General features: G+C 37.6%; 3 protein-coding genes across 3 annotated transcripts; 2 read left to right on the forward strand and 1 right to left on the reverse strand.

Moving 5' to 3' along the window:
- The first annotated feature begins 188 nt into the window (after nt 1–188).
- Nucleotides 189–4893, forward strand: LOC137712919 (glutamyl-tRNA reductase-binding protein, chloroplastic-like). The gene is made up of 13 exons (XM_068452121.1): nt 189–485; nt 717–770; nt 946–1032; nt 1840–1938; nt 2650–2745; nt 2862–2927; nt 3023–3113; nt 3339–3406; nt 3501–3566; nt 3867–3917; nt 4089–4153; nt 4410–4486; nt 4571–4893. Exons 1-12 carry the CDS (start codon nt 300–302, stop codon nt 4456–4458), a joined length of 978 nt encoding a protein of 325 aa, XP_068308222.1. The 5' UTR covers nt 189–299; the 3' UTR covers nt 4459–4486; nt 4571–4893.
- A 509-nt stretch (nt 4894–5402) lies between these two features.
- On the reverse strand, nt 5403–7460 carry LOC137712920 (uncharacterized). The gene is made up of 5 exons (XM_068452122.1): nt 7245–7460; nt 6893–7130; nt 5929–6232; nt 5733–5810; nt 5403–5626 (listed from the first exon to the last, which is right to left on the reverse strand). The coding sequence occupies exons 1-5, from the start codon at nt 7258–7260 to the stop codon at nt 5576–5578; spliced, it is 687 nt and encodes a 228-aa protein (XP_068308223.1). The 5' UTR covers nt 7261–7460; the 3' UTR covers nt 5403–5575.
- A 6184-nt stretch (nt 7461–13644) lies between these two features.
- On the forward strand, nt 13645–14607 carry LOC137712488 (ethylene-responsive transcription factor ERN1-like). Its single transcript, XM_068451558.1, has one exon. The coding sequence runs from the start codon at nt 13645–13647 to the stop codon at nt 14605–14607; it is 963 nt and encodes a 320-aa protein (XP_068307659.1).
- The last annotated feature ends 210 nt before the right edge of the window (nt 14608–14817 follow it).

The raw sequence follows: 14817 nt of genomic DNA on the forward strand, positions 1-14817 counted from the left end.
GAGTGTGTGGATAACACACCCTTATATAAATTTTTTCAGTAACTTATCTATAATTGCGTTACAAAGTTTTGATTTTTTCATATATATCTCTGTACCTTTTTACTTATATTTTTATTGTATATTAGTGTAGAGTATAACTGATAAGCGTATCCAAATCTTTTAGGAATAAGTGTTTTTTGAAAAACAAAACACGACAAAGAAGAAAAGAAGTAAACAGTAGACAACCAAGTTCCAACCATTTACGAATAAAGAAGACGAGTTAGCGAATTAGGTGGCGTGGCGTGTGAAAGAAGAGAGAGATGTTGAAGACTCTGGTGACGCCTTGGCAGGGGCAGACCTTCCTACTCTCCCGCTTTAATGGCCATAATAACCTTCACTCCCCTTTCATCGTACAATTTCGGCCCTCCTCCACCTTCTTCTCCTCCCCAACCACTCTTCCTCGTCGTTTATCAATGGCCGCCGCCGCCGCTCAGTCACCTACTCAGGTATCCTTATGTTTCTTATGATTCCAGCAAAAACAAATGAACCCCAATTTTATAATTTTATTTTCTGATTGGTTTTGTGATTGTTTTTTTTTTTTTTTTTTTCATATATATATATATATATATTTGTATCAAATTTTGCAATGAATAAATGATTTAGAAATTAAGTGAGAAAACAATTGATGTAAAGTTGTAAACTTTAAGCCTTAATTTTAGTTGTTCTTGTTGAATCAGAGTGTTTCAGCTGGTGATGATGCCAATGTTTTTCAGTTGATTCAATCTCATCAGGTAAAGTTTAATACTTGGTAAAATTTGATGTAAAGTTGAACGCTTGTACTGCATCACATGTCCATATTCAAAGGTTCTACATAAATAATGTACCATTGCTATTAGACTATAAGTGTAGGAAATTGAATGTGGGAATGTAGGATTTAGCTCTGTTGAATTTTGGTTGTTGTTACAGGAAAAGGCTGCTCGGCTTCCCCCAGTTGAGGAAATCCGAATTCTACTTGATCGTAGCGTTCGTGGAACACTCTCCACTTTTTCTCAGGTTTCTATATCAGTGTTTTTCGTTCTTTTCTTAAATGAATTTGTGTTTCATTGTTATTTGATTCTAGATTAGCGCATGACCTTCTTGCACTTTGTAAGCAGTAGACTGGTCAATTAGTATTCTTGGTTTGGTGTGGAGATTATGAGAATGAACTACCAGATAACAATCCCGTTTACATTAGATGTCTCCCAGTCTATGATTAAGGGTAGGCCTACTAATCATCCATCAGAAGGGCATATTATTTCATGGATTTGGATGCATTATTTGTAAATCTCTATTTCTTTAACCAGTAGTTACGCGAAAGTAATATTATCTCACATATATGTCAGTTCCTCTCACTAGTGATAACGCTTTTGGAAGTTTATGTATGGTGTAGTCTTTGTGGTGGTTCTCATAATAACATACACCATGAGTATTGGGGCTATTGGCCTTGTGGAGCATCATAAGTCTTTCTTACAAAATTTGGGATGAAGCAATCAAAGTTTGATTCCCAACAAGTTAATGATGTTGAAGCTCTGTTGAAATTATTTTTATTTTTGAATAAAATTAATTTTAGGACACACTGGTGGTCGGTGATGAAAAATGTGCAAAAAATACGTAATTGCGCTACAGAATCATGATGCTGGACCAAAGTACATGGTTGGGGAATAGATAGTACTTTTCTTTTAACAGTCATTGAGTGTTATCATTTTATGACCTCGAGTATATTCCTATTAACCACTCTGGTTGATTGATGTTTATGGTATTTATTACCTCAACGACCCTGTTATTCTTGTATCATTTTCTTTGGTTTTCTTTAATGTGCAGAAGCATGAGGGTTATCCATCAGGATCAATGGTTGACTTTGCATGTGATGCAGATGGATCTCCAATATTAGCAGTTAGCAGCTTGGCAGTTCATACTAAGGTTTGTTGTATTTAACTTTGAACTTATTGTTGCACTGGGGCGAATAACACTTATTGTAAACCTCAAATTAACATTTCTCTGATACCACTTATTGAGTTTTAGAAGTACAAACTCAGTTTCAAAGGAGAAATCAGACCACACAGCAATACACAATTGCACTTATGGATAGGCAGTAAAAATTATGTTCATGCGTTTTATGTGGTTCAGCAAGTTCTCCCTACAGCGGTACATCCATCAGGGATCTTTCTTCTTCATAAGGAATATAACGAATGCAAGACAGTTTGAGTTAAATCAACACAACCCAAATGCAAAGCTAAACTCTGATACACTCACTATTTCAATGCCCCAGAAAACACACTCTCTGAAGAGATTTTTGCTCTTACACAATGCTCACTCAAGCTAAAATTGGAACTAAGCTGCAATATATTATCTAGATGCATAGGCAGCATCCTTTCTTCACTTGAAATGATGCTAACCTTCTTTCATAAGGAAGGAAGACTGCAGAAGCATTATGTGTTAAACTTCCAATCTGTTCCATCTGATTTTCTCTAGAAACATGTACCCCTTCAAAGCATGGAAACCAGCCTAGTAAAATAAGCTGCTACTTTATCACTATATGGATCTCTCTGCATGTTAATCTCACTGATATCAACAGTGTCATATCATATCATATCATATCATGCTTTTTTTTTTTATTTGTTGATTCAATAGGACCTTTCCCTTAATCCCAAGTGCTCCTTGCTTGTGGCTAGAGACCCTGAAGATAGGACTGATTTGGTGGTCACGCTGCATGGTGATGCTATTCCTGTAAGTAATGGCTGCTTTTCTAATTTTGGATAGTGTTTGAAGTGCTCTCTCCCTCTCCCTCTCTGTCTGGTTGCAAACAAGTGAAAATGGTTGTTCTTTTGTGAACAATTATTTAGGTTTCCGAGAAGGATCAAGCAGCCATACGCACTGCATATTTGGCTAAGCATCCCAATGCATTCTGGGTAACATTCTTGCTCCGAAGCATAATTAATGTATATGGATGATATGTTGCACCAAATTTTATAGTCAGTATTAAATAATCACGGACAATCTGAAGGTTGACTTTGGCGACTTCCAATTCATGCGCATTGAACCAAAAGTTGTGCGATACGTGTCAGGGGTTGCAACAGCCTTATTAGGATCAGGAGGTACTTTAATTTTTTCTAATGTTTGTAGTTCAATCTTTTTTGGTGTCTTGTCACTTTTGGAAAAGATAATTTCGTACTCTGTAGATGACTTTTGAAACGGATATACCAAGGCTTTGTTCTTTTTTCTGTTTTTAGCACCTCTTAGTGATATTTTATTTACAAAATATTTGTTACCTTTATTTCATATTTTTCTGTTTTCCTAACATTCGCTACTTATACTTTCAGAGTTCAGAAGTGAGGAGTATAAAGCTGCAAAAGTTGATCCAATTGCTCAGTTTTCAAAGCCTGTTGCAGTACTAACTCCTTAACTAGTATACATGCTGTATGGTTCATCTTAATATGAATTGTTCATCTTTTCTAATAGAATCTTAAAACTATGCATCCCAGTCTCACATGAACAGGGATCATGCTGATGATACAAAAGCCATTGTGCAACATTCAACGTCAATTCCGGTAATTTCAACTGTTATAAACTAATATTATTAGGTGGAAAGGTGTTTCTATTCTTCTTCATCTTTTCCTTCTCAATATAGGGGATGTCAACTTTGCTCACATTAGTTTAAACTAAACCAATGAATATGGTGTCAATATTGTGCCAATACATGTTGTGTATGCCAGGCTGACACTTCGGAAGGATTCTGCATGAATTGCCCAGATCCATATATGAATTTTGGAATAATACAAGATACGAACATATAGATAGATGGGTGGGGAAAGTTTAGTCTGATGCAAGGTGATTTTGTTCTTCGGCAGGTGGACTCTGCTTACATTTTGGACTTGGATAGCCTGGGTTTCAATGTTAAGGTAACTACCAATCTTTAACTTTTCATTGCTAATAGCCATCCTTTATATTTTTTATAAAGCATTTGTCTCTATGCTGCAAATGAGGTTTTGTGCTAGAAATACTACACATCACCAATACAATTTCTTCCATTTTGACATGATATTTTTCGGACTTTATTATTCTCATTTTAGGCTGGCTATCAGGGCGATAATTTCAAGCTCCGCATACCTTTTCCTAGACGTGCAGAGAATCGAAAGTGAGACCTCTCATTTATATGAATATTCCTCTTTTTGTGGAAGTCAAGATTTATCTTTGATTTATTTGTGCTTCAGCTATTCCAGATTCTACAGGGTTTTTATGTTAATGTAGTACTGCATAGATCATGGTGTAATTGTCCGTCACATTGGTCAGAGGATATAGTTATTCGTTTTTTCTGGTTGAAATGTTCTTACTGCATGCTTTGAGTTGGTTTAAAATTTTTCTAAGAATTTGGATTTTATCTCTCTTTTTAGGGATGTGAAGACTTTAATAGTGGAGATGCTTCAGGCTGCAAAGCCTTAAGTTAGTTAATCTTGCAGTATATAAGAAGGTGCGCGTATCTAAATTTCGAATGATGCAATTGCCCATAGAGTCGTCTTCTTTTGAGATGTTCTTATCCTGTTTTACTTTGTAGGATGTTTCAGCACCTCGGAATTGCCATCACAGAGAGGGGAAAATTTGAACTTGGAAGAGGTGAACTGAGATATTTGTTGCAGAAGTTTGCTTGTTTCTATGCCCGGAAAGAAAGTCTACATAATAGTAAGAATCATGGTTGCGGCATCCACATAAACTGCTTCCAAACTTGTAATCGTGTAGCGTGAAAAGCGATATTGCATAGTGCATACGTAGAATACAGACTGTAAAATCTTCCTCCTTGTCCTTGTTTATTTGACAGATTGTGTAATGAATAAATTATTATCGACCTCAATGAGAATTGAATATACAAGAAGTTCGGGTCTAAGTACTTTTATGGATAATGTCCAGATGGATCATGCAATATTGCAATTTAAGAATACGCTTGGAACCAGCAACCCCACCGTGTTTTTCGGTTGATGGATGCCTAGCTTCTGCGGGGCACTCTCTTCCGAATTCGAAGTTGCTTTGGGTGTCGGTTGCTCAAGGGTTTTTGCCTTGGGTTCGTTAGGTTTTCCGGATCATTATTTTGATAGATACCAAACTGCCATTCGAGTAGCATCGCGTTTCAACTTAGAAACCCAGGGCTTTGTCCTGTATCCACCTAGTGTGTCGCATTGCAGGGGTAGTCCCCCCATATTTAGGACTCGAGAAATTCTAGGGTAAGGATTCCGGTGCCGCAAAAACATTCCGAGGACCCCCTGCATTCAGTTCGCGACACAGAAGCCCCTTCCGAAAAATCTCTCCGTATTTACACAATACATTTGACCATATACTATTTGTGACCATAAAAATAATCCACAGCTGATAGTATAAATCACCATCCAAGAATCTGACCAACGAAAAAAGAATTGATTGATACATCGCTCACAGTAGTATACAACACATAATTTAGTAATTTACGATAACCACTTTTACTCTTAACAAAAGCCTAACCACTCCACATACATTTCACATTCATCTTCTAAACAAAACAAAGAAAACAGTCTTCTGCTTCAACAACCCATCACTCCGACTCGGTTTCCAGGCTCCCCATAGCCTTCAATCCTCTTGATCTCTGGATCATTCAAACATCAACCAAATATCAGAATACGAATACGAATACCCCACGAAAATAAAGAAAAATGATGCAGCAAATTATGAGATAATTCCAGTTCAACTACCTTCTTAGTACTTTTCTTCTCCCTAACTTCATATCTCTCTTGGCACATATCAGTCAGCCATGCACCGGGACTCACCAGCTACAAACCAACCAAAATCGGTATCAGAAGCTAAAATTGAACCCGCATAGCCACACAAGGAAAATAAAATCCACTTTCATATCTATTAATTAGCAGAGAAACTGACAAGAGGACTTACAAGTAAGCTTCTTTGGATGAGTTTGGCCCTTTTCTTGGGTCTTTGGGGAAGTTTACAACCCTTCATGGCCAAAAAGTCCTCTTCTTTCTCTTTGCTCGACAAAGTGATGTACAGCTTTGGCCAAACCAGCCCCCGGTCCTCAACATTGTTTCCGTCCATCATAACCTTCCCATTCCCATTCCCATTACAACTCTCATCCACACCCACAGATCCTCTTCTGGTGTAGTACCTTTCCTCCTTCTCCGGTGAAGATGACTTTCGGTTCTCACCTGCGCTACACCGGAGCAGAGCCCCGTCAGAATTCCTGTAACCAAACCAAACAGACCCACAAACTAAAGTTAGTAAATTAGAAAGATAAAAAAAAAAAACAGGTTGACAACTACAATTTTCATAACGAAACACTTCAAAAGCTCAATTAGAGAACAAAAAAACCCTGAACTGCTCGACAACGGCTCCACTTGTCGTGTTCCGATTGATTCTTAATTGCAAAACTCCTTATATATTAAATCCAATAAAATTGAAACCTTTTAAACTGATCTTTTCTCTTTGTCCAAAAAATATATTTTTTCTGTTAGAGAAATGATTTGCGTGCACCCATTTTCTCCTTCTACACACCAGGTGTACACTCATGTCGCTTGATTCTCATTTCATCTGTTCAATCCAAAGGCAGGGGTGTGCAAGGAGAAAACGGGTGTGCAGAAATCACTTCCCTTCTGTTATCAATTCCGTTTCTCCGGAAAATAACTCACTTCCCTTCGATTCGTCGGAGAAAAGGTTGAGGAATTATATTAATACAGTAATACTTGGGATCCAAATAATACCACAAAAGAAAATCCATGTAAAAACGAGCACATAACAAAAGAAAATTGGCTCATATTCTCTGCTTATTTCTTTTCCTTTAGTTTCTCGTAAAACCACACAGGTGGTAGGCGTGAGCCAGAGAAATCATGCGAAATTTTCTGACCTGGTGAGGCGATTGGATTGAAAACCAGAGATGTCTTTTCCGGAAGTGGAGACCGCAAAGCGATGAATCCGAGACGATGTGATTGTCCTGCACATGCCACCATTGAATTTGAATCTCTCGGCTGAGATTTCCGAGCCCTTGACTCTCACACATCTGAGCCTCTTTCTGTTCCCCCACTGCAGGAAAAACTCTGGTTCTGAAGCTCTCTGATTATTCCTCTCTTCCTCCGTCTCCATACCTGCAAAAATAAATTCAGAAATTAAATATAAAAAAATAAAAATAAAAACTTGCATCTTCCCAAATGAAACCCAGAAGTGAAAAATCAAAATTGTAAAAGTTGAAGGAAGCTTACGATGAGATGTTTCCATGTAAATTACAGAACTTTGAGGATTTTCCAGCAAATTTCACCAAGACGATGAAAGCCCAGATGGAGATGGAGATTCTTCTTCAGTAAATCTCGCTTCTCCGCCTTCTCCGTCTTTGCTGTTGTTTTGTTGTTGCTCTCTGTTTTTCTCCTCTCAAGTTTTTGTGAATTATTTGTTCTTCTTCTTCTTCTTCTTCTTCTTCCTTTCCTGTCTGTTGTTTCTCTGTCCTCCTCTTTCTCTCTCTTGCATTTCTCGTTTTATCCTTTGCCTCGGCCGGACAATCAAAACAACTGAAGATTACTGCAACCGTTAGATTCAACATCAACGGTTTCGATGCATATGGATTTTGGGTCCCTGATTTTGGAGCCCAAAATGAAATTGGATTTGCACATTTGCTTATGGGTTTAGCATGAGAGTCGAGTCGAACCCAACTGAAAATGCACCGATGTCCCCATCGGCCCTTCAAGGGAGTAGATTGTGGCCACTCTGGTGACAATGAGTGGGCTTTTGCTGATTGCTCGAGCTTCTCCTAGTCACAATTCATCTTCAAATAATATTTCTGCACTCTTTTTATTTTTCTACACACTAAGAGCAGTTCCAGCGTAGTCTATTGTCCCTAGGGCAATCCACTATATTATCCATCTAGTGAACCGAAACTACCCTTAATGAACAGTAATCGTCTTTTGCATCTCCACACCTGCACTCAATAGTCTTGACAATTGGCAATAAAATATTAATATTTTTTTTATTTACAAAATAATTTTATTTGTAATTTCGGATAAGATTTTTAATCGTTCTCGTTGCGTCACATGTCACTATCCAAAAAGACTAGCAATAAAATATTAGTATTTTTTTTATTTATAAAATAATTTTATTCGTAATTTCAAATAAGATTTTTAATCGTTCTTGTTGCGCCACATGTCATTATCCGAAAAGATAATTATTGGTGATGGATTTCCGATAAGATTTTGAACCAATCATATCACACCATGTGTCACAATCTATTTACAATCTTTGAGGATAGATTTCCACCAGATTTTTAACGAATAACAGCATGTCACGTGGCATTATCTACAACCTAATCCTTTCTGAATCCTCCATATAATCCACCATCCATCCTCATAAATCTCACACCAATTTTCTCAAGATCTCTATCATTATTCATAGTTTATGCTTCCTTATTCACCTAAATCTCAATCATTATTCGTAGTTTTTGCTTCCTTCATTACAATGTCTTCTTCTTCCTCAAGGATGATGTGGGAAATCAATCAGCAAGAGGAAGAATTGTTTAACCAATCAGAAGGAATGTTCAAACGCCAGGCAGCCCAAAATGAAAGGGAAGAGGATGAGAAGCGTAGACGGAGAGACGACGAATCAAGAATGGCAAGAGCCTCACATTCCCGTCAAGTCATCTAAGCTATGGCTCAGATTTGCAGGCATAGCCGTGCTGTAAACATTGATAAAAGCAAGCAATGACGAGGTTAGGATCTCTTGGACGATTATTTTGTCCATAACAGTGCATTCCCTGATATGTACTTTAGACGTCGTTTTAGAATGGAACGTCATTTGTTCAACAAAATCATGGGAACTGTTTGCAACCATGATTCTTACTTTATGCAAAAGCCATATGCTTTTGGTGTTATGGGTCTACTACCTGAGCAAAAAATTACTGCTGCATTGCGTATGCTTGCATATGGAGTATCTGCAGACCAAGTGGACGAGATAGCGAGGATGGGGAAATCAACCATGCTTGAGTCCCTGATGAGGTTTTGCTCGGCAATCGAATCTATCTACACCGCAGAGGGATCAAAAAATGATCAAAAAGTATCATTTTGGAGGCAGTGGCATCTTTTGATACATGGATTTGGCATGCCTTTTTCGGGGTTTTGGGAGCTCAAAATGACCTCAACGTGCTTGCACAATCCCCAGTGTTCAATGATGTCCTGCAAGGAAAGGCACCAAAAGTCACATACTGGTCAATGAACGTAAGTACGACGGGCCATACTACCTAGCAGACAACATTTACCCAAGATGGGAAACATTTGTCAAAACAATGCCACGTCCGCGAAGTGCAAAGGAAAAACACTTTGCAAGTTGTCAAGAGGGGTGCAAGAAGGATGTGGAGCATTGTTTTGGTATCCTCCAAGCTCGTTGGGTGATTGTTAGGGGTGCTGCCAGAATGTTTGATTTAGAGTCACTTTGATCCATCATGATGACGTGCATCATTTTTCACAATATGATTGTGGAAGATGAGTATGATTATGATGTCATTGATGAATATGAGCCAGACACGATGAACAATTCTAGAACACAAATATATTGTGCTCATGACACCACCGAAGAACCCGTGCAACACGAACCATTAAAAAGGGATGGACGTTACGATGATAGGGTCATTCAATGATATACTGCACTTTAAAGGCCATATATGCACAATGCCCACCAAATTGACTTGATAGAGCACCACTGGGAATTGAAACAAGCTGAAGATACTTAAGTTCATTAGTGTTTGTTTTTATTTGGTGTGTTTATTTAATTTTATGTGGTGTGTTTTTTTTAGTTCATTTAGTGAGTTTTTTTTTTTTTTTTTTGGTATGTTGATGTAATTTGATTTGGTGTGGTTGATGTAATTTTATTTGGTGTGTTTAAATGTGTTTTGAATAAAGATTCTCTTAGTATAAATAAATTACCAAATTAAATAAATATACTCTTAGTTTAAATAAAGTACTAAATTCAATAAATTGGAAACAACATAAAGTACTATTTTCAATAAATAAGAAATTACAACCCAAATTGATTGGGAAATTATGGGCTCCGGTTACAAACAAAGTGATTGGAAAATTATGGGTTCATGAATGGATAATCATCGCCTAACCAATTTGTGGTGCTAGGATGATTTTCTCTTGTCATGCTAGGACCATCTCCTCTTGCTCTCACTTCTCTTGCACGCCTCCTTTGCACCACGTCCGCTTTCTCCGACTTCCAAAAATATTTAGAGTTTGGAGACTTCCCTTCTAAAGGCTCCTTTATAATGTCACGATCTCGTTGAGTCATTCTTTCTTCTCTAACCTGTTCCCTTTCTTGCCGAAGTAGTTCTCTTTCTCTCTCATTAGCTTGAAATTCTTTCTTAATAGCTGCAGCTTTTGCATCCTTTCTTCTCTAGCCTTATCAGCCTCAAATTTAGCCATTTCCCGGGCCAAACTCAATTCACCTTGGCGGGCAAGTTCTTCCATATACTTTGCATAATCATTCTTGGAAGCATTACCTTTTCTCTTTAAAGCCTTCTTACCTTGTTGAGGTCTAATTGGAAAATGGGTCGACCCCGACGCTTGTTCAACGAGGGGGGCGTTTCGGGCACTTCTTCTGCATCAACTTCATCATCATCATCATACGAGGCATGATCGGGCATAGAGTGTAGAGGGGTGCTGTTAAAGGCCACTTCTGGACCGATAGGCACAACTTTGAATTTAGGACAATCTTTGACAATATTTCAACACTCCCGCTGGTTGAACGATTTGTTTTTGCTTATGGTTTTGGCATTATACCAAGCTTGTGCTTGAAGCTCCTACATAATGCGGGAGAAGAAATAATTATAATCAAAGTAGGTAATGTAAATTTGGGTATGGTACAAACAAATAAAAATTATATCATTACCTGATCCGCTAAACTTTCCCCACTTCAAAGATTAGCACTAGTTTGTGCCAATGCGTCTCTCCACGTACTAAACGATTTGCTCAGTAGTCTCCAACGACTAGACAAAGATTCTTTGGTTCTTTTCCCAGCAATTTTCTCAACATAATTGGTATGAATAAGACCCCACATTTCTCTCAACTGCATCTCATTACCCGAAATCGGATCATAAGTAACTTCAACCCAGCTAATACACAATGTAACATCTTCAATAAGCATCCAATTCATACCTGCATCATTAGCCATTTTCTTGCAAAAAAAATTGGATTAAAACTTTGAGAGAAAGATAGGTATTTAAGAAAGAATGAAATTGGATTGAAACTTGACAATATATGAAATTAGATTTATATAACAGTATAAAATTGAATTCAAACTTGACAATATACGTTGAATTTATAGAAAAGTAAATATATAAAACTATGAAATTGGATTCAAACTTGACAATATATGAAATTGGATTGAAACTTTGAGAAGATATGAAATTGTGGTGTAAGGTAGAAGATAATGAGAATGTATTTATATAAAAGTAAAATCAAATTTTTTTTTTCGGATTTTTAATAATTTTTTTTACATTTTTTTTAATTTTTATTCACCTAATTAATCTATACCGTTGGATTTAAACCAATTTGAATTCCAACACTCCATATTGTGCCACGTGGCACAACGGTAACATTTCTGATTTTTTAACTGTTTTTTCTTTTTTTTTAAAATTTTTTTTTAAAGTCTAAAGACATGGACCATTGATCTTAGATCTAATGACTGGTATTAAATGAAGTTTTTTTTATTTTTTTTACCGTTGGAAATCCAACGGTCCAAAATTTATATCCATTGTAATGCAACGGTAAGATTTTTGAGTGCGCCGTGGGCCCCAATGTCTGATTTATGTCGGATTACGTGCACCCACACGTGCTTGAAGTCCACGCGCCTGATAGAAAAAATAAAAAAAGCGCGGCTGACGTCTCCTTGATGTCAGCCCACATCAGATGGCCATCGGGTGCTCAGGCCAACATGAATCCACAGCTCGCTTGCTCGGGCAATAGCCCACTGTTCCTCAACCCGTCCCTCCAACAACTCCTCCCGCTAGAGCTGCTCTAATGTTTACAACAAGCCATTGATTTTTGTTTGCTTTATTCGACCCTAAAAACTGAAGGTCTTAAGTTCGAAACCCGTTGTTGGTGTGAAAGTCAGATTTGTAGTCAGAGGGAGGCTGAAATGCCTCTGTGAGTCTTCCCAACCTCCGGAATAGATGGATAATCGTGGCTTGCCACCAGTTGTCTCCCTTTTTAAAAAAAAAAAAAAAAATGTTAGAAACATAAGTATGCATAGAGATAAGAATAGTGTGTGAAAATTATTTTCCTTATTGAACTCTATAAATTCAGTTCGTGACCTAAGAGTTTGTTACTTGAAAGGTAGTATGATGTGAATTAGTTTTTGACCATTTTTTCAACATTAACTTCTGTTATATCTAATGATGAGAGTGATGATGATCACCGTCATGTATGGTATATCTATGTTTATTGAGAGAAAGAATCTATCAATAATGTTTGAGGAAGTGAACAAATTTAGGAATTTCACTTCCATATTATGTAATATTAAATATAACGAGTATTGGATGATCTGAATTCACAGAATCATAATAAAAATATTAATTCAAACTAATTTAGATCTCTCATGCTCATAGCACTTCCGGAAGAATTTTCCCAAGTTTTGTGTGGTGATTTAAGTTTTGTAGATGAACCATGCATTTGAAGATGCAAGTTGTTTCATATGACTATGTCTTTACCTAAATTTCAAGATGCGTTCTCTCTCTATCTCATTCTCTTTGATTTTTGTTACTCTCTAGAAGATGATTTTGGTGCCTCCAAGTGGCAGCCTGTCGTGCCTTGACGACCATTTTTTTGTCTAGTGCTTGACTTGGTGCCCTACAGGATCTTAAATGGTAAAACTCTCTCCTTATGTGTTATGTCCTCGAAGTCCTCATTTTATTTTCTTTAGTTTCTAGTTTGTTTGTAAATAGGTAACATTTTTTTAGGAGGTAAATAGGCGACATTTGGTGAAGAAGAAATGAGCAACATTGTAAAGTATTTAAGAAAAAATGATCAACAAATATTGACATAGTAGCAAGAGTTTATAACTAAAGTAGTTAAGAATATTTACTCTTGCACATAAAAGTTTGCTCAGCTTAGTATTGTGTGTAAGAGTTTTTTTTTTTTTTTGGGTACAATTAGAGATAATGTAGGAGGGATGATTTGAATATAAAAACTCGAGTATCTCGATTAACACTCTAAAACACTTAAACTATATACCTAATTTATTAATGTGCATAAGATGAAGAATCATAATCTTTTAGTTGTGAAATTCGAAAAAGAGTGTAAATGAAAAAGTAAATAAGTCTCTTGTGACACATTTTTCCTACGTTAAACTTAAAATATGTGTTTCATAAGATAAACAGACAGAAAAGGACGTAGAGAAGCTCCTATACAACCAATTTGTTCATAGAAAACTCAGAAACCCCTAAAATATATAAGTCCCGCTCCCACAACCAAACAAGGAGATGCAGACGAGCTCCCCGCAACCATTCAGAGCTAGCTAATGCAAGAGTGCCTCCCCTTCTTCCATTTCCTTAAATCAAACCCTAGCTTAAATCCAACACTAGCTTTCTCTCTCCTTAATTAATTTGCATGCAAAGTAATTTCAATGGAGTTTCAGTTCCAACAGCCGAAGCAAGTTTCTTTTGCAGCTGCAGGCATTCCAAAAAGCAGCAGCAAAGTAGGGAAGTTGAAGGGAAGAAATAATAATCGTAGAAGCAACAACAACGCAAACAAGTTTGTTGGCGTGAGACAGAGGCCTTCGGGAAGATGGGTTGCCGAGATCAAAGACACTACTCAAAAAATAAGGATGTGGCTCGGAACCTTCGAGACCGCGGAGGAGGCTGCCCGTTCTTATGATGAAGCTGCCTGCCTTCTTCGCGGTTCAAACGCTCGAACCAACTTCATCACCCACGTATCTTTGGACTCCCCTCTCGCTTCTCGCATTTGGAATTTACTCAACACGAAAAAAGGAGGAGGAGGAGCCACTAAACAACTAGCACTACTACATCACCAAAGCAGTAGTACTAGCACTACTACTAGTACTAGTTCTGATCATGATCATCTGCCGCCTCCGTCTAAACAACTAGCACGGAAAAGTAGTACTTGTACTTCAACTAGCAGAGGCAGCGACACAACTTCCCCTTCGAGCGAGGTGTTTCAAGATAATTCTCTGCTGTTTGACAATGTCTACAAACCGGATTTGAGAAACTGCAATGAGGACTTTGAGTTGAGTTCTTCCTCCAATACTTCTCAATCCGACCTTCCTTCATGGGTGTCATATCAAACGGGGGTTGACTGCTTCTCGTTTGCTCAACAAGCGTTTGAGTTTCCGAAACATCAGGCGGCTGCTGCTTTGTCCTCTGCGGAGAGTAATACGACTACTACTAGTACTATTATTACGGCAGGTGAGGCTGATTCGGGGCTGATGGATTTCGAAAGGTTGAAAGTGGAGAGACAGATATCGGCTTCGCTTTATGCAATGAATGGGATGCAAGAGTATATGGAAACAGTTCATGATCCTAACGAGGCGCTCTGGGATCTTCCGCCGTTGTGTTCTTTGTTCTGCTAATTAATTAGGATCAGGTGAATTGAAGGTTTTGTTGTTGGTGGCCATGCACGGAAGTTGGATCTCTCTGTCTCTTCAATTATTCTTGCAATTGTCAACTGAGAAACTGTTAGAGATTAAGATGATCAGAAATTTATTTGTATTTCCTAGCTCCCTCAACGAATGTAATTGATATCTTGTTTGTTATAAAGTAAGCATCCCTAATTTCTCTAC

Source organism: Pyrus communis, chromosome 13 (assembly GCF_963583255.1).
Source record: "Pyrus communis chromosome 13, drPyrComm1.1, whole genome shotgun sequence".
NCBI lineage: Eukaryota > Viridiplantae > Streptophyta > Magnoliopsida > Rosales > Rosaceae > Pyrus > Pyrus communis.

Bases quoted from the DNA above. Each gene is read 5' to 3' on its own strand.
- LOC137712919 (XM_068452121.1), top strand. From the start codon at position 300: ATGTTGAAGACTCTGGTGACGCCTTGGCAGGGGCAGACCTTCCTACTC. The intron at 2,746-2,861 runs GTAAGTAATGGC...ACAATTATTTAG, and splicing joins TGCATGGTGATGCTATTCCT to GTTTCCGAGAAGGATCAAGC. The intron at 3,114-3,338 runs GTACTTTAATTT...TTATACTTTCAG, and splicing joins AGCCTTATTAGGATCAGGAG to AGTTCAGAAGTGAGGAGTAT.
- LOC137712920 (XM_068452122.1), bottom strand. The intron at 6,233-6,892 runs GTCAGAAAATTT...GTTTGGTTACAG, and splicing joins CAATCCAATCGCCTCACCAG to GAATTCTGACGGGGCTCTGC. The intron at 5,811-5,928 runs GTAAGTCCTCTT...GTTGGTTTGTAG, and splicing joins TCATCCAAAGAAGCTTACTT to CTGGTGAGTCCCGGTGCATG.
- LOC137712488 (XM_068451558.1), top strand. From the start codon at position 13,645: ATGGAGTTTCAGTTCCAACAGCCGAAGCAAGTTTCTTTTGCAGCTGCA.